Source organism: Phascolarctos cinereus, unplaced genomic scaffold, assembly GCF_003287225.1.
Source record: "Phascolarctos cinereus isolate Bilbo 61053 unplaced genomic scaffold, phaCin_HiC Scaffold_3;HRSCAF=262, whole genome shotgun sequence".
NCBI classification, from domain to species: Eukaryota; Metazoa; Chordata; class Mammalia; order Diprotodontia; family Phascolarctidae; genus Phascolarctos; species Phascolarctos cinereus.
Genome location: NW_027555736.1, coordinates 71,447,041 through 71,473,245, shown reverse-complemented (window position 1 = coordinate 71,473,245; position 26,205 = coordinate 71,447,041). Strand labels below are relative to the sequence as shown.

At 39.7% G+C, this 26,205-nt stretch overlaps 1 protein-coding gene across 1 annotated transcript in view; it reads right to left on the bottom strand.

Moving 5' to 3' along the window:
• The window catches only part of CPN1 (carboxypeptidase N subunit 1), a 58,031-nt gene that overhangs the window by 23,774 nt on the left and 8,052 nt on the right, over window positions 1-26,205 (bottom strand). Inside the window, exons 2-4 of the mRNA XM_020997064.2 lie at window positions 16,315-16,511; window positions 3,992-4,147; window positions 2,496-2,678 (exon numbers count right to left, since the gene is read on the bottom strand). Coding sequence (XP_020852723.2) covers window positions 2,496-2,678; window positions 3,992-4,147; window positions 16,315-16,511 — 536 coding nt within the window. The remainder of the gene's footprint in view (window positions 1-2,495; window positions 2,679-3,991; window positions 4,148-16,314; window positions 16,512-26,205) is intronic.

Sequence of the window (26,205 nt, the reverse complement as noted above, 5' to 3'; positions counted from 1 at the left end):
TTGTGGCTAATGGCAAACCAAACAGTCCTGTGCCTCCTGGGGCTTTGTTGCTCTCCCTAGGACAGGGCAGAAAAGTATTACATCAGAAAAGGCTTTTGTAACTGAAACATTGTGCGATGACCAACTTTGATAGACTTAGCTCTTCTCAGCAATACAATGATCTAAAACAATTCCAAAACACTCATGATAGAAAATACTATCCACGGGGCAACTAGGTGGCGCAGTGGATACAGCACTGGCCCTGAGGTTGGGATAACCTGAGTTCAAATGTGACCTCAGACCAAACACTTGACACTTACTAGCTGTGTGACCCTAGGCAAGTCACTTAACCCCAACTGCCTCAAAACAAACAAACAAAAATATTATCCACATGCAAAGAAAGAACTGTGGAGTTCAATGCATATTGAAGCATACTATTTTCTCCCTCTTTTTTGTGATTTTTCCCTTTTGTTCTGATTCGTCTTTCACAACATGCCTAATGTGGAAATATGCTTAATATGATTACGCATATATAGCCTATGTCAGACTGCATGCCATCCTGGGGAGGGGGAAGAAAAAAATTTGGAACTTAAAATCTCATAAAAGCAAATGCTGAAAACAAAAAAGGAAGAAATGAAAAAAGAGAAATATTAAAAGGCTTCAAGGAAGACATCCAAAGCATTGGCTAGATACTTTCTGGATGATTTATAGAAAGACATGGAAAAGAATTTCACAAACAGGATAAGAAGGCTTGGGTTGCTATCTGAACTCAATGAATGAGTACCTATACCAGGGTTGGGAAACCTTCGGCCTCGAGGCCACATGTGGCCCCCTACGTCCGTGCGGCCCTTTGAATGAATCCAAATTTCACAGAACAACTCCTTTAATAAAAGGATTTGTTCTGTAAAACTTAGACTCAATCAAAAGTCTGCACCTGAGGACCTAGAAGGCCAAATGTGGCCTTGAGGCCACAAGTTCCCCACTCCTGACCCATACCAACCAGTTCATAGATCCATTAAAGTGTATTTTAATTGGGAGGCTTGGGGTCAGAGCACCTTTGTTTAAATCTCAGTTCTGCTACCTACAACCTGTGTGACCTCAAGCAAGTCACTTAACCTCTCTAGCCCTCAGTTTCCTCATCTGTAAAACGAGGGAAGTGGAGCAGATGACTTGTAGCCCTAAATCAATGATTTTCTTATCTTATGGGTTAGTAGAAAATGAAGAGTTCTTGGAGGTACTATGTCCATTAGAACAGCTCAAAAGGAAAGCAAAATGTTCCTTAATACATGCATGCCATAAATACCTTAACAGGAACTTATAATCAAATATCATCACATCTATAATACCTTAACAAGAATTTATGCATGTAATTTAAGACAGAGCAGATGTTTGTGAAAGATGCATCTTTCTGATAGGTATATTCTGGTATACCTATCCAGTCTTATAGCTCTGACATCAAACTCATCTGTAAAATCTTCCTAACCACCCTTACCTGATACAAACTCTCCTTCTTCTGAGTTCTTATTCAACTATACACTTCAGTGGGCAATCAATCGTGGAAAATTTCTTCACATCTTTCTTTGTCTTAAGACTTAAACTATTAAATGACTGTGTATGCAGACTTGCTGGAGCTCAGCACACAATGTCATTATAAATATTTTTTTTAAAAAAGTATAAGGGTAACTAGGTGACTCAATAGATAGAGAAGTAGCCCTGAAGTCAGAAGGACCTGAGTTCAAATCCAGCCTCAGATACTCTCTAGCTGTGTGACCCTGGGCAAGTCACTGAACTCTGATTGCCTCAAAAAACCAACCAAACAAAAAAAAAATAATAGCTAACATTTATATCAGCACTTTAAGGTTTGCAAAGCACTTAACATACATCATGTCATTTGATCCTCACAACAACCCTGTCAGTTAGATGCTATCATCATCATCATCATCATCATCATCATCATCATCATCATTATCATCCCCATTTTACAGATGAGAAAACTAGAGCCAAGAGAAGTTAAATGACTTGCTTAGGGTCACACAGCTAGTAAGTATCTGAAGCAGAACTCAAACTTAGATCTTCTGACATTGTATGCTGTCAAACGTTTTTGTGGGTTAATTTTGTGTTTCCTTACTGGAACATTGTAAGCTCTTAGAAGAATCATAGGTTCACAGGTCTAGAGCTGGAAGGACCTCGGAGACCATCTAGTCCAATACCCTTGTCAGTGAGGAAACTGAGACCCATGAAGATTAAGTGATTTCATCAAAGTCATATAGGTAGCAAACATTGGAAGTGGCATTTGAACCCAGATCCTCTGACTTCAGAGCCGTTTTGTCCCTCTGGTACCATATTGTCTCCTATAGGGGTTTGTATCCTCTGTAGTATCTCATATATAGTTCTTTGTAGCCAGTGGCATCTCAGCAAGGATTTCTTGACTTGATCTGATGCTTCCACCTGCTGGATTTCACATTCTCTAGATGCCCCACCCTCTGCCAGGCACTTCATCTAGCCTTTCTGCTTACCTTTCTGAAAAGCTTATCATCTGGAGTGGGAGTATCGGCAGTACGACGGAAACCCCGAACCCGATGCTCACGGGACTTGTCATATGGGTAATTGGCTACGACTGCACCTCCATGAAGATTGGCAGAAAGAACAAAGTTGATGGATTCCATCCACAATATAATAGCTGCAGTCTCTGGTTCCACCTATATGGAGGTAAAGAGTTAACAGGGGCCCAAGAGGACACCAGGTACCAAACTACTCATTAGTTACATTCATACAAAATGAAGTACAAAATTCACACAAATAGGCATCTGAAGTTTCCTCCTCCTAATAAAGGAGTCAAGGGGGAAGGCAAAGAAAAGAAGGCTCCAAATCTGCTTTCCGGCCTACTATTTTCTCAATCTCCAACCTTTTAATTAGACCAACGGGAATGAAACTGAGATGAGAAAAGGCGTGGCTGAGCATGCCTTCATCCCTCTCTAGGCTGCCCTGCTGACCCATCTCCACAGGCCTTTTTCTATCATGCCATAGAAACCTCTTCATCATGGAACTCACTCCACCCTGGACTATTTCTCACATTGGAATTGGGAGAGACACGAGACTTCTCTCTGCCCCTGAGGCATCACTTTCTGATTGACTAGTTCCTCCCAAAGTATCAAATTTAAGGAGGAGACCTAGGCCAAAGATGTCTTCAACTCCTTCCAGGTTGTACTACTGACTCACTTCCATGCTTGTTGACTGACTGAGTGATGTGAGTAGCACACAGAGATGGAAGGGACAAGACTGGAAGCCATTTACTGTCTCTGACAGATCCAAGCTGTGACTCTGATCAGCCAATTAATGTATAAGAATTTATTAATCACCTAATAGATGCCAGGCATTGAACTGGCACATACAAAAGTGAAACAGTCCATGTTCTCCAGTAGCTTACATTCTGTTTAGGGGATACATGTTCATAGATAACTAAATGTGAAAGAGTATTGTCTATAGAGTTTTGGATACCTATTATTGTCATCACCATCACCAAATACTTATGGAGTCTAATTAAATGTGGAATTCTGGGCTAAAGGCTAGGGAGATATAGTATGGGTATAGACAACAGAGAGTTGGCCTGGAAGCCAGGAAGATCTGAGTCTAATACACAGTGTAGACTGTGTGATCCTAGGCAAGACACAACCTCTTCATGCTCTAGCCAGATCTCTAAGTTACAGAGAAGGTGCCAAACTGCCTTTGTAAAGAGTTTCTTGCCTCATTCATGGATTCATGCTACTAATGAAATTGCAGATCTAGTTCCTATCCTTATCCATTACTAAGGGTGGGGTGTTGTGGCAGGTACCAGGGATACAGCAAGGAATAAAACAAAAGATCTTGCTGTTAGGGGCCTGTCAATACTTGAGTTAAGACTTATTAAACACTTGCTGAATTGAGTTAGAATAAAGGTAAATGAGAGAAGACATGAGAGGGAGGGATTCCTCCACACCCAAGTATTTTTGTGTAAAACATTTCAGCTCTGTACCTGATTTTTCCAGTTGTCTGGAAGGGGTATGTGGTGGTTGGGTCCCCCACTCTTCTCATTGTAGTACATGTAGGTGTTAAGATCTGGAAAGTTTCGATTTAGGTCTACTCCATTGGCATTGTTCCGGCCAGTAAGATATCCGTTGGTGTCTGGGCCCTAGGGGGAAAAGGAAGAGATAGAAATGGAAGTTTCAGTTTAAAGTTTACATTTGAAAACCCATGTTTCACTTTCTACTTCTGTAGCCTTCTATTGCTATTTGCTTGATTATTCAATGGTGCTGATCACAAATAAAAACAGATCTAAACAAATGGAGAAATATTAATTGTTCGTGGGTAGGCTGAGCCAACACAATAACAATGACAATACTATCTCAGTTAATTTACTTATTCAGTGCCAAACCAATCAAACTATGAAAGAATTATTTTAAAGAGCTAGAAAAAATGACAAAATTCATCTGGAAGAACAAATGGTTAAGAATATCAAGGGAATCAATGGGGGGGGGGAGGGAGGAAAGTGAGTTAGCAGTACCAGATTTCAAACTACAGTATATGACAAGGTGGTAATCTTCAAAACAATCTGGTACTGATTAAGAAAGAGTAGTTGATTAGTGGAATAGATTAGGTAAGCAATATACATAAGTTAATGACCACAGTAACCTAGTGTTTGATAAACCCAAAGATTCCAGCAATTGGATCAAGAACTCACTATCTGATAGAAATTGCTAGGAAACCTGGAAAGTAGTCTGGCAGAAACTAGACATAGACCAACATCTAACATCATATACCAAGGTAAGATGAAAATGTTTTAGACATACGTGATTTATCATAAGCAAATTAGGGCATGGAAAAAAAATTACCTGTGAGATCTATAGATAACGGAAGAGTTTATGACAAAGCAAGATACAGAGAAGATCATAATGCTTCTGTAATGGAAAATTTTGATTATATAAAATTTAAAAGGTTTTGCACAAACAAACCTAATGGAGCCAAAATTAGAAGGAATGCAAGAAACTGAAGGAAAATTTTACAGCAAGTTTCTTTTATAAAAGTCTCAATTTATATATATACATACATATACACACACATATATACATATATACACTCACACACACACACACACACACACACATATATATATATATATATATATATATATATATATAATATACATGTAAATGGAACTGAGTCAAATTTATAAAAAACAAGAGCTATTCTCCAACTGATAAAAGATCAAAGAAGGATATGAACAGGTAGTTTTCAGAAGAAATCAAAACTAAAAATAGTCATATACAAAAATACTCCAAATTACTAATAGTTAGAGAAGTGTAAATTAAAACAATTCTCAAATACCACCTCATGGTCATCAGATTGGCTAACTTGACAGAAAAGGAAAATGACAAATGCTGGAGAGGATGGGAAAAGTAGGTACACTAATACACTGTTGGTGGGGCTATGAACTGGCCTAACCATTCCAGAGAATAATTTGAAACTATGCCTAAAGGACCATAAAACTGTGCATACCCTTTGATCTAGCAATACAGTTGCTAGATCTGTACCCCAAAGAGATAAAAAAAAAAGGAAAAAACTATTTATACAAAAATGTTTATAGCAGCTTTTTGTAGCAGCAAGGAATTAGAAACTGAGGGGATGCACATCAATTGGGAATTGGCTGATTGTAGTGGAATGCTATTGTGCTATAAGAAATGATAAGGGGAATGGTTTCAGAAAAAACCTGGGAAGGACATAACCTCTTAGTGCTCTAAGCCAGATATCTAAATTACAAAGAAGGTGCCAGCCTGCCTTGGTAAAGAGTTTCTTCCCCCCCCCAAAAAAAAAGAGCTTTTCCCCTAATTCCTGGATATCCTCTACCAATGAAGTTACAGGTCCAGTTCCTATCCCTATTCATGTGAATATGGACTTACATGAATTGATGTGAAGTGAAGTGAGCTGAATTAGGAGAACATTGTACGCAGGAACAGCAATATTGTAACAATGGTAGACTATGAAAAACTTAGCTACTCTGATCAGTACAACGATCCAAGAAAATACCAAAGGACTCATGATGAAATAGAGAACTGATGGACTTTGAGTACAGACTGAAGCATTTTTTTCTTGCCTTTTCTTTTCAACATGGCAAATGTGGAAATGTTTTGCATGATTTTGTATGTCTAATGGGTATCACATTTCTTGCCTTCTCAATATATGGAAGAGAGGTTAGAGGGAGAGAATTTGAAACTGAATATAAAAACAAAAAGTTTAAAATAAAAAAATGATGATAATGATAATATCAAATTCTTATGACACTTTAAAGTTTGCAACGTGCTTTACATTTATTACATCCCTTTAAAGAAGGTAAACTACTCGGGCCAGGTACTGTTTCATTTTTCTTTTTGTATCCCCAGCACCCAGAATAGTGCCTAGAACAAAGTATGTACTTAATCAATACTTGTTTATTAATTGTCTCATTTGATTCTTACTGGCCCTTTTGAAAGCACTTTGGGTAAGGAGTTTGAATTTCCCTTGGTCTACCCTTCTCAAGAGAATAGAACAAGAGAAGACTGTGGCTTGGTGTACCAGGAAAATCTATTTTCCATTATACTTTCACATTTTACCCTTCTTATTTCTGCTAAAGTTGTTATCATTCTTTCAAAAATATAATTTTTTATTCTGAACCTAACAAACAAAAGACAAAAAAATGAATACTTTCACGTACAAATTAAAATGAGGATTATATGTGAAACCCTGAATTTGGTGTCATTCTTCTAGGGCCAATGCTTCCCCAGAGACTGGAACCCAAATGGTGGGTGTCTGGGTGAATGGGAGGTTAAGGAAATCTCAGTTGTCAGACTGGGGAGTAGACAGAGTTCATGATGGATGATGGCATTAATGTTCTTGGTCAAGTATGAGCAGAGGCCCTCAGCTGAAAGGGGTAGGGGTAGGAACTAGTATCAATGGTTTGAGAAGAGGAGAAAAATTGAAATAGACACTTTGGGGGGGTGTTATAATAGAGATAAGATGGGGAAGAGTAAAAATATTGCCATGTTATACTATAGGTTTAATTAAAATTAGATAATGTAAATTTGTAGTGGACCTTGTGGGCAAAGTTGTGTGTGACTTTCTCCAGTGGCATTTAGAAGTACATGAGGCAGAGTGGACATAATCCAATGCTGAGGTTTGGAAAGGTGTAAGTGATAAAGATGAAGGTGCAAGGGGAGTGATTACTATAAAGTTGAGGTAATGACGACAAAGAAGATAATAATGAAGTATGCTACTCATCTTTTGTGGTTGATGGAATCAAAAGACATATTTTTTTGGACAGTGACCAGTGTGGGAATTTGTTTATACTTAACTACATTTATTTGTTACAAGGATTTTGCTTTGCTTTGTTTTTTCCTCTGAAGGTAACAGAGGTGGGTTAAGGGGAAGACAGATTTTTGCAAAGTTTTTAAAAACAGAATTCCATCCTGGCAGTGATAATTTAAAGGCATTTATATAATTAAAGGCATTCAGGGACTGATTTTAAAGATCTTTCAAAATGAAGATGACTCCAAAAGAAAAGATCATAGATAATGTTGGTGTTTTTGTAAAAAAAAAAAAAAAAGGAAGGAGGGAAGGAATATCTTCTAGTATTGGTTACATTTTCATTCATACCCCTCCAGATGCATTGATTGCCCTGGGAGAGTTGTAATACTCCTTGCTCCTCTCTGCCACTTCCATATTCTTGCTCTACCACTATCACCCATAATCTATCTTTGAGGTTCATTCAATTCACATTTATCACCAGCTCAATAATCTCTCAGTCTTTGGGGTTCATTCACTTTGCATTTATCACCCAATCAAGATTCTGGTACATACCTCCAGGGCACTTGCCTTCCCTTTCGTATTTATGAACTGTAAAATTTCTTTATCTGATTATAACCTGTTGTTATTCCACCTCTCCCTCTGCCTTGCAACCCCCTAACCCTGTTCTTCATCTTTACCATGACCTCCAATCTCTCCATCCCTTTGTTTTTTTCCTCACATGCTGTTGAATGAAGCTGAAGCAAAATCACAAAACCATGCTGACTGGACCCACTACAAATTTATGCTGCATCGTCTCTAAAGAGCTCTCACTGCAGCAAGGCAATGTTTTGACACCTCTCTAATTAACTCTTCCACTCACCACAGTGGCTTTTCCAAACCCTTTTAATCCCTCTTCAAGCCTTGGCACAGGAAGAGCTCAAACTATCCCAGCAGCCTCACCCTTCATGCCTGCTTCTCACTTCTAGAAAGTCTGTCTGAGAGTAGTCTAAGCATGCATGAAGGTCTTCCCAATAGAGGAATGGAAAGGGAGCAGGGTTTCACAGACATTTCCCCAAAACAGACTGCATTCTTAGGGTCACCCAACTAATTGAGAAGTATGAAGAATGTAAGATTCCATCACACTTAATTGGTTTAAAGAATCCATTTGATTTCATAGAGCAAAATGGGCACTTGAAGGCTTTCCTTAGACAAGATACCTGAAGATGTATATCAAAATTGTAAGTTGAGGTACCACTTCATCTCCTTCAAAATGGCAACAACAACAACCAAAGTGCCAATATTCAATACTTGTAATTTGTAGCATTTTCATTTTACTTGTTTTTACAAACTCCATTGTCTTCCCTGAACTTATTTATTAGAGAAGGAAGTAACGAAGAAAGGGATTAGACCTGTGATTTCATTGGGAACTCCAGATCCGGAAGTTCCCTCTACCAATTAAAATGAACAGCTTGATAGTCTTAGCAAGTTGCCCAGGTGGCATAATATTAATCAGAGACAAGACTTGAACCCAGATCTTTCAGTCTTCAAGACCAGCTCTCTATCTACTACGTCATCCTGCCTATAGGTATTACTAACTTTTAAAAAAATCTTTAGGAAACTCCCTAAAGCGTTGTGTTTCCAGAAGGAGAGGGAAGTTGAAATCCCCTTTTAAAAGTAGGTTTGGGGAGGCAGACACTTAACTTAGGTGAAAGAATGAGTAGGAGAGAAGGGGCAGGGCTGGGGTTATTACCCATCGTGGCTTGCTGAAGAGCAGGTTCCACAGGCCTGGTTGACTTTTGCGTATTGGGGTGTGTATTTGGGTGGGTGGTAGGTGGGGGGAGGCTGCAGATAAGAAATTTCCACCCAAGTATGGCCTGATGTACCCTGTGCCAAGTTAAATAACTGGGAAACAAGTGCTAGAGCTCAAGGGACAGAAGTACAAAGCGGCGTTTAAGAACAAGCATGGTCAAAACTAGGGTTGACCTGGTGGGACACTCAAGAGGAAATAGCCAGGCTCAGGCTTCAGGAATCTAGTACCAAAGATAAGAAGGGGAGATTAAGTGCAATACATTTCAATCAGTCTGAAGACCTTCATGCTCTATGGGTACATGCTTTGTTTTTAAACCTGGCCAGATATAGAAAAGCCCACCCTCCAGAGTCCTTTGAATGTTTTTGGTTGGATTGGGTCCTTAAGACCATAGATTCAGAGCTAGAAGGAAACTTAGAAGCCATCTAGTCCAACTGACTAATCTTACAGATTAAGAAACTGAGGCCCAGAGAGGTTAAATTACTTACTTATGGTCATGCTGGTAGTTAAGTGGCAGGGCTGAGATTTGAACAAAGGTCCTCTGAGTCTAAACAGGACATTTTCCCCATTCTACCCTGCTGTCTCAGCCTCCCTACTGCTGCCATCCTCACGACATAGTCATAACAATGACTTCCTCTAACTGTGGTGACAGGGACAGTGAAGAAAGGATCAATAAGGCTCTTCTTCCAGTTTGAAAATTCTGCTATTCTATGATTCTCTGTATCTACTCCATGGACAACAGCCTAGTCAAACAGTAGCTGCTGAATTACAGACTTGGGACTTCCTTCCCTCTACCATTTTGTTTTGTTTTGTTTTTAGGCAATTGGGGTTAAGTGACTTGCCCAGCGTCACACAGCTAGTAAGTGTCAAGTGTTTGATTTGAGGCTGGATTTGAACTCAGGTCCTCCTGACTTCAGGGCAGGTGCTCTATCCACTGCACCACCTAGCTGCCTCCCCCCCCCCTTCTCCTGCTACCATTTTGGAAAACCAGTTGTTCCATGCTTCTGACAGTAGAAGTACCTAGGCAACTAGGCTGAGAAGTCCCTTTGCCATAACAGGGGCACTGAACCTGAGAGCAGGAGGGTACAAATCAGGCTGAGGGGGCTGAAACCATAGGACAGTAAGGTGGACATCATGAATGCCCATTTATTAACTAACAGGTGTTCTGATGCTGAACAAAGTACAAAGTATTCTTTAAATTAACAGCCATGAATTTCCAAGATGCCCAATGTACCATAGGAGTCAGTAATTTAGACAAAAGGGAGAACAGTTTGTCCATTCATTAACTGATCTAGCTTTTCTTAACACTGAAGAAAGTATGCCTATGCCTATTTGCAGATAACCCAGGTCATAAATATTTAAAAAGTACATTTGAGCACTGTTATCTACAGTACAAAAGGTATTTTCAGACGACCAAATAACTCAACCCAGGCTCTTTCACATATCAAGCTCCACTTAAAATGTGATTTTTAACTTGAAAAAAAAGATCAGGTTACACATAACTTTTTTTTTTTTGGTGGGGCAATTGGAGTTGAGTGACTTGCCCAGAGTCACACGGCTAGTGAGTGTTATGCGTCCGAAGCTGGATTTGAACTCAGGTTCTCCTGACTCCAGGGCCAGTGCTCTGTCCACTATGCCACCTAGCTGCCCCTACACATAACTTCTTAAAAATGTACGGACTACATAAGGTAATGCTCACCAACCAGTACTGCCAACAGAGAATCACAGAATTTAAAGCTGGCCCGAGATCACCCAGATCTTCATTTTATAGACGAGGAAATTAAGTATCAAGGAAGTCAAATGACTTGCCAAAGGTCCCAAGAACAGTAAAAAAGCAGAGATTATTTGACTGTTGGTCCTCTGATTCCAAATTCAGTTCTCTTAAACTGGTTAAGGAGGAGCTAGGTGGTGGTGCAGTATATAGAGCTCCAGGCCTGGAGTCAGGAAGACTCATCTTCCTGAGTTCAAATCTGGCCTCAGACATTTCCTAGCTGTGTGACCCTGGACAAGTCACTTAACCCTGTTTGCCTCAGTTCCTCATCTGTAAAATGAGCTGGAGAAGGAAATGGCAAATCTCTCCAGTATCTTTGCCAAGAAAACCCCAAATGGAGTCATGAAGAGCTGGACACAACCGAGAAATTACTCAACAACAAAATGGTTAAACGTTCATAGTCCCCTGGCTCTAATATGCCCTGAGTAATTTTTTTTAATGGTTTATTGATGTCTTTCATTTTGGGTCACAGGCATCTTTTGGATATGCTGCTTTACACTCTCCTGCTATCTCATTTCTAAAACTCAGTCCTCCATTGTAACAAAGAAATACAGTTAACTAAAAACAACTGATACTGTGACCACATTGACAATGTATGTAACAGTCTGCTCAAGTGTATAGTCCCTGGCTCTATGTAAGAAGATGATAGGTATATTTCATTCTCTGTTCTTTGGGGACAATATTGGTTTTCATAATGACTCGGTGTTCTGTATAGTGGCAATGGGCCTGCGAGTAGCCCCTGCATTTTCAGTATAGGCAAGATGGGGAGACCCAGTCTTAAACACACACACATACAACACACCCCACAGAGAGAGGGAGCAAGAGTGGGGTGGGGGGAGAGGGGAGGGGAAGGGAAGGGAGAATAGGGAAAAGGAGGGGGAAGGGAAGGGAGGGGAGGGGAGGGAAAGAAAGAGAAGAGGATGCTAAAGAATCAGGTTTCACTGTGATAAATCCTCGTGTCAATCATAAAACTCTAACAATAGAGTCTCAGAAAGGCATATGATAAGCCCTAAGAAGAGAAACAAGTGTCCTACCCTAGAGCTGAGTTCCGTGTAAAAGAAGTTTCTAGTTTGCCCAGCAGGGAAGAATAAGCAGCAAACTGATAAATCAGTGATCTATTTACATTTGAAGTCTATTTGTTGATTTTCTACTTTTTAAAGTCATATGTTGAATCCATCAATCCTTCCTTTTTCTATTTGGTTAAGTGTATATTCTCAGAGATATGATTGTTACTCTGAGATCTGCTTTAGTAGCAGCTTAGGAATTTTTGTAGGTAGTATCATCATTATCATTCTCTTTCACGTAGTTATCGATTTTATGAGATGTTCTTCAACCCACTCTGTCTTCAAGATGTCATTAAAACATTTCTATTGACAATTCATGCTACATAAATGTTAGTTATTATTACAGTTATCCTGTACGCATTGTGGGGGCTGGGGACACAGCACCCCTGCAATCTAAAAAATCTATGTAAAAGTTTTTGGCCCTCCCTTCACACCAGGGAAGAAGTCTGAATTATTGTGGTATTAAAAGATAAAATACGTTGGTATTATACAATACTATGCATGTATTTTATGCATTTCTGAGTTTCTAAATTTTTTCTGTATCATCTGCTGGCTTTTGTGTTGTCTGCAGCTTCTGCAAAACTCCCCAGAATTCAAGCATGCTAGTGGCCATCCATATATTTTAATTTGTTTTGCTCATTTCAAACAATCTCAAACCGTCAGGATAGGCTTTGCTTTCCTCCCACACATACCCCAAATTTGGCTTATAAAAAAACTTGGATGCAGTCTACTATTGATTTTCTTTAGTGTATTTTTTCTTTTAAAAAGATCTCATTTTGGGGATAAGGCCTATCTAGGAGTGGCCTCAATTCACCATAATCAACTCTGGCTTGATTAAAACCATTACTAGTACGCTTCAATCTTATGATCTTATATTTCACAGCAAAAATCCATCCATTACTATTGTGCAGAAGCTTCAGGCAAGTGATTTTTCATTTTAGGGTGGCTTTTTTAAAAACCTATAATATGAGAGCATCGGCCTAGATGAAATTAAAGTTCCCTCCCAGCTCTAACATTCTATTATTGTATGATTCTAAGGAAAACCTATGATCAAAGCACTGGGTCTTAAATATCCAAGAAAAGTATATTTATTTAGTTACTAAGACGCAGGGACAACTTGAATGCACAAGTCTAAGCTAAACAAAGTTTAGGGAACAGCCTTCTGAGATAATAATTATAAAGTACTTAGTACTGTTCCTGGAATATAATTCATGCTTCATAAATGTTAGTTATTATAGTTATCCTTTTCACATTGTGGGGGCTAGGGACACAACACCCCTGAGAGCTGGAAAATCTATGTAAAAGTTTTCGGCCCTCTCTTCACACCAGAGAAGAAGTCTGAATTATTATGGTATTAAAAGATAAAATACGTTGAAATTACACAATACTATATGTATATTTTATGCATTTCTGACTTTCTAAACTTATTCTGTACTGTCTGTGGGCTTTCATGTCATCTGCAGCTTCTGCAAAAGTCCCCACAATTCCCATTTAATTTCTTACACCAACCCACAATATATTGAAACCACTATGGGGAAAGTCAAGATGTGGAAGGGATAACTACTATTATTTGCAGTGGTAAAGGAGTTTGAATTGAGAATCACAGAATTTGACAGTTGGAAGGAACCTCAGCAGCTCTCTAGTTCAGCCTCTACATGAAAGGAATCCTCACTAAAATACATTCGAGGAGTTGTCCAGTCTCTTCTTGGAAGACCTCCAAGGAAGGAGAAGCCAACACCTCTCAAGGCAAGCCCGTCCCCCTCCTGGACAGCTCTAATTGTTAGGAAGGTTTTTCCAGACATCCAAGCCTAAATTGGCCTCTTTTCTCCTTCTACCCATTCTTCTTGGTTCTTCCCTCTGGGACCAAAGAGAACATGTCTGATCCTTCTTCTCTAGATGACAGCCCTGCAAATACTTGAAGACAGCCTTCATGTCCCCTCAGCAATATTCATGCTTCATGAATTCCAGGCTCTACACCATCCTGGCTGACCTCCTCTGGACACTTTCTAGCATATCAATGTCCTTCTTAAACCACAGTACCCAGAACTAATATAATACTCCAGAGGAGGTCTGACAAGGGCAGAGTACAGTAGGATAAGCACCATCTTTTTCCTGGAGATTATTCCCCTCCTAATCTAGCCCAAGAGTGCATTAGCTTTTTTGAGGTGGAAAGGGGAGGGTGGCATATTGCAATGCTGCCTTACATTGAGCTTATAGTATATTATGCCCCCCCCCAAATCCTCTTCAGAACTGCTAATATATACATGCCTCTGCCATCCATTTGTAGAGTTGATGCTTTTTGTACCCAAGAGCAAAATTATTAATCCCTATTGAATTTTATCTTATTAGGTTCAGCCCAATGCTCTAACCTGTCAGAAAATTTTGGGATCTGTTTTGTTTGGCTTTCATCAAAGTTCAAGAATTTGACAGAGTGGAAATATCTATATTTGGGGTCAAGAGACCTGAGACGGAAGCTCAGATCTGTTACTTAGTCCCTGTGTAATCTTGGGCCAAATCACTTCCTTTCTCTGGCCCTCCTGTAAAATGAATATTGGAACTAGTTTTTTTGGTTTTGGTTTTGAATCTATGATCTTATGACCAAAGGGCAATAATTTTTTGCTGTCTCAGATCCCTATCAAGCAATAAACATTTATTCGTCAGGCACCTACTATGTGCCAGGCACTGTACTAAGTACTGGGGATACAAAAAGAGGTAAAAGACAGTTCCTGCCCTCAAGGAGTTCATAATCTAATAGCATGTATACGGAATAGGGGTTGGAGTGAAGGTTGGTGATGAGTTCAAACCAGACACGCAGTTTGGGAGGTTTGCTATACCAGTTAACTTTAGGAAAGAAATTTTCAGGAACCTGTGTGGTGTAGTGGATAGAGCATGGGGCCCAGAGTCAAGAGTTTAAAGCCCCATTAAGAAAATCTGAGTTTCACAAATCTTTATTGCACAAACAAAGCCAATGCATCCAAGATTAGGAGGAAAGCAGAAAACTGGGAAAGAATTTTTACAACCAGTGTCTCTGATAAAGGCCTTATTCCTAAAATGTATAGAGAACTGAGTCATATTTATAAGAATACAAGTCATTCCTCAACTGATAAATGGTCAAAGGACATGAACAGGCAGTTTTCAGAGGAAGATACTAAAGCTATCTATAGTCATGAAGAAATGCTCTAAATCGCTATTGATGAGAGAAATGCAAATCAAAACTCTGAGGTACCACATCACACCTATCAGATTGGCTAACATGACAAAACAGGACAATGATAAATGTTGGAGGAGATGTGGGAAATTAGAACATTAATGCATTGTGGTGGAGTTGTGAACTGAACCAACCATTTTGGAGAGCAATTTGAAACTATGCCTAAAGGGCTATAAAAATGTGCATACCCTTTGACCCAGCAATACTACTTCTATGTCTATATCCCAAAGAGATCATAAAGGGAAAAGGACCCACATGTACAAAAATATTTATAGGAGCTCTTTTTGTGGTGGCAAAGAATTGGAAATTGAAGAGATGCCCATCAACTGGGGAATGGCTGAACAAGTTATGGTATATGAATGTAATGGAATACTATTGTACTGCAAGAAATGATGATCAAGTGGACTTCAGAAAAACTTGGAAAGACTTGTATGGACCGATGCTTAATGAAATGAGCAGAACCAAGATAACACTGTACACAGTAACAGCCACACTGTACGATGACTGACTTTGATAGACTTAGGTCTTCACAGCAATGCAAGAATCTAAGACAATTCTAAAAGACTCACAATGGAAAATGCTATCCACATCCAGAAAAAGAACTATGGAGTCTGAATGCAGATCGAAGCATTATTTGCTCTCCTTTTCCTTTGTTGTTTTGTTTTATTGCTTCACTCTTGTGGTTCCTCCCATTAGCTCTAATCGTTCTTTGTATTATGACTAATAGGAAAATATACTTAATATGAATGTATAAGTAGAGCCTATATCAGATTGGATGCCATCGGACGGGGGTAGAGAGAGGAAAGGGAAAAGGAAAAAATTTAAAACTCAAAATCTTACAGAAGTGAATGTTGCAAACTAAAAATTAATTAATTAATTATTAAGAAAGAAAGAAAGAAAGAAAGAAAGAAAGAAAGAAAGAAAGAAAGAAAGAAAGAAAGAAAGATAACCTGAGTTTAAAGCCCAGTCACTTACTCTTGTGTGACCCCGGTCAAAGTAGTTATCCTTTGTGGGCCTCAATGCCATCATCTATAAAATGGGGATACTAGCCCCTATTTCCCAAGGCTATTATGAGGATAAAAATGAGATATTTACAAAGCACTTTGCAGAGCTTAAGAAAACAAACAAACAACCCTTTAAAAAGTAACAGGCACCATATAAATAAATGCTAGCTGTCATCAAGCCCCAGTACCTGGTCTGCAGCTACTTCATAACCATCTGGGTTCATGGAAGGCAGGATGTGAATCCTTGTGTTGTGAATCAGCCGCACAATGCGTTCATTCCTCTGGCGGTACTCTTCACACAGGAACTCGCAAAGTTGGATCAGCAGTTCTCTCCCCAGCACTTCATTCCCATGCATGTTTCCAATATACTTAAATTCTGGCTCCACTGTAATTGTAACAAAATTATATTACTCTTAAAGCCAGGAAAAGAAGAAATGGGATGGAATTGACTAAGGATCTACCTGGATAAACATCCAAGCTTATGAAAGTAGTTTGGTTTGTTTGTTTGTTTTTCAACAGGTGGATTACAGAAGAAGGAATGCTGTTTTTGGAGGCAGATTAGAGGTCAAAACTCCAGGTGTGCCATTTGCCTTCTGAGTGACTTTGGATAAGTCACTTCATCTGTCTGTGCCGCAGTTTCCTCATCTGTAAAATGAGGATTTAGACCAAACGACCTTTAAGGTGACTTCCAGCTCAGAATGATACTATGATTCTATTTGTGTGAACTAATCATTTAAACTCTTGGGGCCTCAGTTTCCTCATTTGAAAAATGGGGGATTAAACAGCCTTTAAGTTCCCTTCTGGGCCTAAGTGTTGGACCCATCTCTAGCTGATATCTTCAAAGATTGCCTGAGGCTGCAAGAGGGTAGGGTGAGTTTCTCACCTAGATTTTCTCTTTATAAATCTAGCATGCCACCCACTATGCCATAATGACTCTTGGTCTATTTGAAAAATTCAAATCAAATCAAATCATAGCATATACTCCTCTGGGGCATTTTATTCATTTGTAATTCTTCCTGTTCTGATTTTTTCACTTTATGCCAATAATCAAAGACTATTAGCACTAAAATAGAGCTCTAAGAATAAATAATCAATCCCTATTCACTCTATCTCTATGCACTCTAAAATTCCCAAGTTTCGCTAAAAATATAGTTGTTGTTAACCACATCATTAGAAGCTTAACTTTTCCCAATACTTATGGCAGTTTACTCTCCCCTTTCTATCAGGGCAGGCTTAAGCCAGTCAGAGGATGGGGAAGAGGAGCTTTAGAATCTATGGCATCTTTAAATTGAGACCATCTAATACACATGCTTTTAACCTCTAAGGAGGTCCCTAGATAGATTTCAGGGGGGGTCTGTGAACTTGGGTGGGCAACCTATCACTGAAATTTAGTATTTCCTTCTATTATGAATGTTGACCACAAACTGTTATTCTGAGAAGAGGCCCAGAAGCTTCCCGAGACTGCCAAAGGATTCCATCCCCACTCTCACTCCTCAGTGTTAAGAATTTCTCTTCTGGTACAAATCCTTAAATAAATGAGAAGGAAAACAGGCCCCTAGCCGTGAAGTGACATACTTAAAGTTGCATAGTGAGTTTCCATAGCAGAGCCAGGATTAGAACCTGGGTCTTTTCATTCCACATTTATACACCTATTATTTGACTCTACTTCCCTACTTGATGAAGCTTCACTTTAGTCAGGCTTAGTGCCCAATGAAATAAGTGTTGATGGTTTTCTCTACCTCAGCTTCATCACCTGCAAGATGGGTATGATAACAGCACATACTTCCCAGGGTTGCTGTGAGGACCAAATGAGATTATTTGTAAAGTGCTTTGCAAACCTCAAATTGATATATAAATGCTACCTGTTACTGTTATTATAATTAGCTAAGCAGCCAGAAGAACCTCCCTACTATTGCCTTTTTAAAGTAAAGTGAATTAAATCTAGTCCAAAAAGCATTTATTAAGCACCTACTGTGTGCAATATATTGGCAGATACAAAGATAAAATAGTTAACTGCTACTTTCCTGAAGGAGCTCCCATTTTACAAGAAAGAAAGAAAGAAAGAAAGAAAGAAAGAAAGAAAGAAAGAAAGAAAGAAAGAAAGAAAGAAAGAAAGAAAGAAAGAAAAAGAAATTTTGCCAGAAATCAGAGTAATAAGCTTGAATACAACCAGGATGTTCTGCTGCTCTGAGCTGATCTGTGCACACACCCTGTAGCTTCTAGACACAGATTATATCTCCTTCATCTACTGAACCCACACTATATCTGTGCCAAAAACCAATTGAGCTGACCGGAAATAGTCAAATAGCTAGAAACTGCTGTCAGCAAGTCAAGAACTAGAGATGATATCAGTGGCAACAGAATCTCCTTGTCTATTTTTTTCTACTCTCTTCCCTCCATACCCATTAAAACTCTTCTCTGATCTCTGGCTGGTGTGTTTATTCTCCAACAAACAGCACCACTGAATTGTAAACATTACTGACTGCAAAACTATCTGCCTACAGAGGGTAACATAATAATCTTTACAGAAATAACACTGAAGCCAGACCTAATCTAAGGCTGTTTTATTCATTGCTGGGTCCCTGTCATCAGTACTTTGGCTCCAATGTTTGGATATGTTTTTTTTTCATTTTGGAAAAAAAAAACCTGCTTTGAATGCTACACACCCCTGAACCTGTTCTTATTACAGTAGAGATAGTGATCTGTATCTCTTGGTTTTGAGTAGGGAGTATCATTCACAATAGAGAGGGAAAAGATCAATTTTTAAAAATTGCTTTTATTAAGTACAAAGAGGTTCACTGATTTGTGCTAGGAGTTTTAAAAATTAGGGAAATACATAGTTTCTGCTTTACTGGAGATTACAATATCAAATAGATAGTATTATGAAGAAACAAAAAAGAGCATATTGTTCAATCATGTCAGGACCCTATTTGGGGTTTTCTTAGCAAAGATACTGGAATGGTTTGCTATTTCCTTCTCCAGATCATTTTTTACAGATGAGGAAACTGAAGCAAATAGAAGTGACTAGACCAAGGTCATACAGCTACTAGGTGCCAGAGGAAGGATTTGAACTCAGGTTTTCCTGATTCCAGGCCCAGCACTCTACCCACTACACCACCTACCTGCCCATAAAAGAGTATACAGATCCTGGCTGAGTAAACAACAGCATCAAATAAGCATAGATCTCCTTGTAACTGTAATTTTATTACTCCAGGTTTTCTAGAGCAGAGGGTCAAACTCAAATAGAAATAAGAGAGGCTAAACCAGGGGTGGGGAACCTTCGGTCTTAAGGCCACATGTGGTCTTGAGGCTGCTAGCCAAACCACACACAAGACTCCCTGCTGGCCATATTTGATTCAGAAAACCACATATTAATATGATTTACTTTCTAGTGTATCTTTATTTATTTTGTCATATATTTCCTACTTACGTTTTAATCTGGTTTGGGCCAACACTCAGGAGTATGGCAGGTCACATGTTTGATACTCAGGCTGCTACATGGATCTGTCTTGAAAGAATTTGACCACACACATCACCCTCGCTGTGGCTGTAGTTCTTTCCTTGGAGGTCTTGACCTTATGGTCGAAGAGTCTGGTAAAATTCCCCATTCCCTATCTTTATCTTTAAAGCCTTTACTCCCTTGCCCTCTTGCTATTCATCCCTATTCCACACCCACCATCTACCTGCTTTGTTCCTACATCTGGGATGCTAAAAGCTGAACAGAAGAAAGTGGCAGCTGCTCGGACTGAGCCCATCATAAAATTACTGCTACTTAACTTTTATAGGATCCTTGGTACTTTTCATTAAATCCTTTCATTTTTCCTTGACCATTTTTATAACCCTTCCCAAATGGGATGTAGCAAACATTGTCTTTTCAAGAGCACCAGAAAACTAGTTCTGTTCCCATCTCTACTCCCATCAAAAGAAAACGGAGGCTCTTCATCTCAAAAGCTTCCTAAATTTTCACCAGCCAGTCCTTTCCTCATCCGAGACGAGAGGGAGGGCATCGTCCTTGCTAAGGGCCATCCCCCTCTTCTCTTCCCCCCTGTCCTGCTCCAGGAGCTTGCTTCATCCACCATTCGCTCTACCTTCTTTGACCTTTATCAATCCTTTGCCTACAAGCATGCTTAAACTCTTCCAACCTTCAATTCTATCAGTCCCTCAGCCTGATCTCTTTTTTCCTTTCCATACTCAGCTACTCTTGAGATCACCTTCTACACTGGCTGCCTCTCCTTCGTCACAACCCAATCACATTTTAGTCTCTTGTAGCTTGGCTTCCAATAACCCCACCAGAAATCATTCTCTTCCCCAACTTACTAAGGCTGTCTTATCTTTTTTGACCTTCCTGAAACATTTGACACTGCTAACCACTCCCTCCTCATAGCTAATCTCTCTCCCTTGGCTTCTATGATACTTCTCTCCTGTTTTTTCTTCTGCCCCATCTGAAAAGATCCCTTCTCAGTCTTTTTTGCTAGATCATCATCTACCACTTGTCCCTTAACTATGGGTATCCCTCAAAGCTTGGTCCTGGCCCTCCATGTTCCCTATGTTCTCTCCCACAAATTTCAGCCATTTTACCGATGAAAAAACTGAGGCTAAGAGTAATTAAGTGATTCATCCAGGTAATGGGGTTATGGGACCTGGACCCCTAAAGGAGAAGACTATATCTGGAAGCGAGCTAGCCCCTGAATTTTCCCATGCATTTCAGCACCCCAGATCACTGGCCTCCCCCAAGGCAACCAGCCCACCGCAGCTCACCTAGACCACCTGTTAACTTGATGCTCCTTTCACTATACCTCTTGTTCCGCTCCAGACTACTAACCACTCCTTAATCCCGTCAAAATCTTTTCACTGACTCTCTTTTTCTTTTTCTGTATAAAAGCATCATTCTCATCCCCATTAAGCTGCAGATTTACTAGGAATCTGCACACCATACTGGTGTTACAATAAACCTCACTACTTTGACTGAAAGGAGGCTTGAGTTGGTTGAATTCTTTCAAGGCAGACCCCCTTGTACCCTTGCATTTCAGAGTTCCCAGCACCCCAAACCACAGCACAGGGTCACACAACTGCAAAGTACCTGAGGCAAGATTTGAATTCCAGCCTTCTTGGGTCAAAGTCCAACACCTTTGGCAGTTTGGTGGAGCAAAGAATAAAACACTGGGCCTGGATTCAGGGAGACTGTGGTTCAAATCCAGGCTCAGATACTTACTAGTTGTGTGACCTCAGGCAAGTCACTCAACCTTTGTTGGCCTCAGTTTCCTCTAATAGTACTGTAGCAAGTAAAAATGATGGGGAGATGGTTTTCTTGGGGCAAGATATCATTTTAATAACAGCTGAGCATGATCGATTTATTGGTTAGGCTTGCAGTAAACAAGAAATTAAGTCTCTCTCTCTCTCTCTCTCCTCCCCTCCCTCTCTCTCTGTCTGTCTGTCAATCTGTCTCTCTCACCAAAGACACCATGTGAGGCCTGACAGGGTCTTTTTAAACATGGGTGTATCTTCTTTCTGATTGGCCTGACAATATTTCATTTAGACCTCCCCTGGTAAAGGTAAGACAATCCAGATGCAGGTGATCACACCCCTGTCTGGCAATTAATGTTACTTGCTTGATGGCCTTCACCTGCCTCTAGTTATCTTGACTATAAAGCAAAACCACTCCAATCAGGATCTCTCCAGTAAACCTTCTTCTGGGAGACCAAGTCACTCCTAACTTTACAATCCCTTGAAAGGGGCCTAGCCCAAGCCGGTTTTTGTTTAACTATAAACAAAGCCATGGTCCCACTTTAAACTGGTATACAAGCTGATACTCCTGGGGGATAGGAGTAATCATATTCCTCACATTTGGACTGGAAGGGATCTCCAGCTAGGCTAAGAGATGGGGTTTTGACAAAATTTGGGGAAAGGATGGATTGCAGAGAAATACTAATTACCAAATAATACATAATATTAATATTATGTATTTTCTTCAGTACCTACCTACCAGGGCTGTTGTAAGGACTAAAAGGGATATTTGTCAAGTGTTAGCACAGCGCCTGGCACATAGTAAGCACTATATAAATGCTAGCTCCTCCTTCCTCCTCCCTCTCTTTCCTTCTTCCTCCTTGTATTGTGTCACCTGGTAACCATCTCTAGCGAATCATAAAACCTCAGAGTTCAGAAGGACCTCAGATGCTATGTAGTATAACACACACCTAATTAAGAATCTCCTCAACGTTATCTCCTATAAATGGTCATCCAACAACCATCACTTGAGCCAATCGTCTCAATGAGACTCCTCATCCATTCCCTTTTTTGGGGGGTGGAGGGTTAGGCAATGGGGCTAAGTGACTTGACTAGGGTCACACAGCTGGTAAATGTTATGTGTCTGAGGCTGGATTTGAACTCAGGTACTCCTGAATCCAGGGCTGGTGCTCTATCCACTGCACCACTTAGCTGCCTGCCATTCCCCCCCCTTTTTTTTTAAAGAGCCAGTTCAGCCTGTATTTTATGTCAAAGCATCTGTGGCTTGGCTATTTTTTTAGGAAGTCAGGAGAAACTTTGGACTCTGCTTACTAGAACCTCTCATACCAAATTTCAACAACAAGTTTTAACCATCTATCTTCCTGATATCTCATTACTGTATTTTCTGTCCAGGTTACAGAATGTATTCTAGAGCCAAATGCTTAATGTCAAGTTATAAAATTAGCTTCAAATGATTTACATCCACAAGTGGCCTACCAAGAATCAAGAATTTCTTCAAATGATTTTGGTTTCTCTGAAGAGGCCATTTGCCTAAAGATATGGAAGGAAGAGGGGAGGGAGGGAAAGAGGAAGGAAAGAAGGAAGGAAGGAAGGAAGGAAGGAAGGAAGGAAGGAAGGAAGGAAGGAAGGAAGGAAGGAAAGAAGGAAGGAAGGAAGGAAGGAAGGAAGGAACGGAGGAAGGGAGGAAGGAAGAGAGGAGGAAAGGAAGGATGTGAATATGACTTTAAATGATATAAATCAAAGAGGGAAATATAATATACTAATAACTTTTATAAAATTTGATACTTATTTTTCCTTAAAACAAATTTTACAGAGTGAGTGGTACCTCAAAGCTTACTAAGATATTTCAGAAGGGAGTGAGTTCCTGGAATTACCTTAAAGTCTCATTAAAATGATTAATCTTCAAACTCATTAATCTGCTAAGCTGTTTAACTGGCTTTATTTCTGTAATTCCAACCTAGCCAAAGCTAAAATGATGGGGGAAAAATATCTTGAAGATTTTTTTTTCTTTTTCTCTTTTCTTGTAACCTAATCTCCTTTGGAAAGCCTAAAGTGAGAGTTAGTCCTGCTTACTGGGACAATTGCTTCAAGTGTGAATGTTCATTAATCTTTCCCAGTACTCTAAACTCTTTGGCTACAGTCCTTAGAAGTTTTTGTGACTGCATTTTAAATCTTTCAAGGTAACAGAATCTGCAAACAATACAAATATGATAGACATTTTACATTTTCCAAAGACAGAAACAGACAAAATTACAAGACAGAAGGAAACAAAAACAAAGTGAGCAGTTATAGTCTGTAGCCGAGCAGACAGTTACAAAGACATGTAGTTTAAGAAACAACAGAGGCCTAAAGAGGGACCAACTAATAGAGGTGTGCAGTTTAAAAAGGATATCCTTACCAGAGTGATCCAAGAGAAACTGGGTCACCAGAGGGCCCTGGAGTTTTCCTCACAAAGAATGACAAGCTTGACCAAGGCTCCAGCTCAGGCATTGGAGCAGGAAGAAGGGTGGAGGTCTCACAAGAGGGGAGAATGGGTGTTGGACTCTGGAGAAATTTCCAGTGGTGCTTAGTCCTTTTCTACTAGTCCAGGAGAATCCAATGGCCTGGTTCTGGGTCCAGTCCCACTTCTGACACCAATTAATGTCAAGTAAACCAAACCAGCCTCTAACCTGTGGATGGCCAGAGCCAAACAAGGCAGACTAGAGACAGGAGACTCAGGAATCAAACAGAAGTTTAATTTAAAAGTGAGAGAAACAGCTTACAACCAAGGAGGCAGATTAGATACATGTGCTGGGGCCCCACCCCTAGTGGGGGGACCTGAGGCAGTGTGGGGACATCTCAATATTTATACTAGTGGCTATGCAGTGAACTGTAGCCCTGACAATGAGGGGTAACAGCAATAATTAGACAATTTTGATTCATAGCAGTTTTCATGACTTGAACATGGATACAGCAGATGCTTGTCCAAGCTTGGAGAACACCTGGTGCTGGCCAAAGCAACAGAATTTTTGTTATGCCAAGCTCAGGGAATAGCTTGCTTGCTGGGCCTTAGCTCTGGAAAACAGGGTGTCTCCTAATATCTTGGCAAGGCTGATCTGGCTCACCTTGGTAAATGAAATTCTCGTAAGTGGAGGAATTTTCTTCACATCAATGCCTATATAAGTTTCCTAGTTCATTGCCTTGAATATCAGTGGCAAGAGTGCAAGGGGTGCTAGGGAATCAAGGTATAAGGCATGAGCAGTGGCACAGAGACAGAAGAAAAAATAGGAGTTGGGGCATGATAAATTTGACTAGAATATAAAAGATATAAAAAACAGTGTACAATAAGTTTGGAAAACTGCTTGGAACCTGTTTGTAGGTTTTGAATGCTTGGCTAAGAAGTTTATTCTCTCTTTAGTGAGGATTGGAGAGCCTAGGAAAGTCACAATGGAGTAAGGTAATCAGAGCAAAGAATTAGAAAGATTACATAAGCATTGATGTAAAGGGCAGATTGGGAAGGAGAGAAAATGGAAAGTAGGAAGGAGGTCAGCTAAGAGTTGCCTTCCTGATAGTGTGAGTTCAGAAGACAGTTTGCCAAGTTAACTACAGCTACATCTCTGGGCTAAAAAAATTGGAGTATAAAATAAAATGATATTTAAATAAAACTGTATATTAGAAAGGAGGAAAAAATTTCAGTGAAGTCAAGTATCTTCAGTCACATCTCATTCTTCCTGACCCCATTTGGTGTTTTCTTGGCAAAGATCCTGAAGTGGTTTGCCATTTCCTTCTCCAGTTCATTTGACAGAGATGAAAACTGAGGCAAACAGGGTTAAGTGACTTGCTCAGGGTCACACAGCCAGTAAGTGTCTGAGGCTGGATTTGAACTCAGGAAAAGTCCTCAACTATAGGCTGGGCACTCTATCCACTGACCCACCTAGCTTCCCTTCAAGTATTTAAGTTTCTTTGGTTTTTTTGTTTTGTTTTTTGTTTTTTTGTTTTTGCTAGGCAATGGGGTTAAGTGACTTGCCCAGGGTCACACAGCTAGTAAGTGTTATGTGTCTGAGGCTGTTAAGTTTCTTTAAAACTGTCATTAGGATGTGGAAATGTGTTTAATATGATTGTATCATATCAGATTGCTTGCCATCTTGGGCAACAGGGAGAGAGGGAGAAAGAAGTTTGAAACTCCAAATCTTGTAAAAGTCAACGTTCTTCTGTAATAAACAATACCACTTTGCTAGGATAGGACATAGCCTATGTACTCCATAAATACTTTTTGATTGGTTAAAATGAGGCAAGTTGATTCTGTCCTTAAATTTGATCAACATCAAAAGTAATGTGAAATTTCGTTATTTTAGATGTACATTAGATAAGATTGTAGTTCAAACACCAAATAAAGTATTTCAATATATGAAGGGAAAAAAGTGAATGTTGAAATCTTTCTTTATGTGTAATTGGAAAAAAATAAAATTTGAAAAACTGTCATTAGGATCCTAAAGTATACTAATATGCAAAATCCTGTTTTACACTCACAGCCCTCCATAACCTAGCCCCATCCTACCACCCCGCTTCTAATTTCTTCACACCTTACTCCCCCATCCCTTCATATTCAATGCATTGACAGAGTCCTCCTCTATATCCTTTGAACAAAATACTCTATCTCTGGGCTCAGAGCGTTTTCACTGCCTGTCTCTCATCTCTACCTCCTAGCTAAATATCCCATCTCCTACAGGAAACTTTTTCCAATCCCTCTTATTTCCAGCCTTCCCTCTTTTAGTTATTTCCTGTTTATCCTGTATATAGCTTATGTGTACATGTTTGTCTCCCCTATTAGAGTGGGAGTTCCTTGAGGGCAGGGA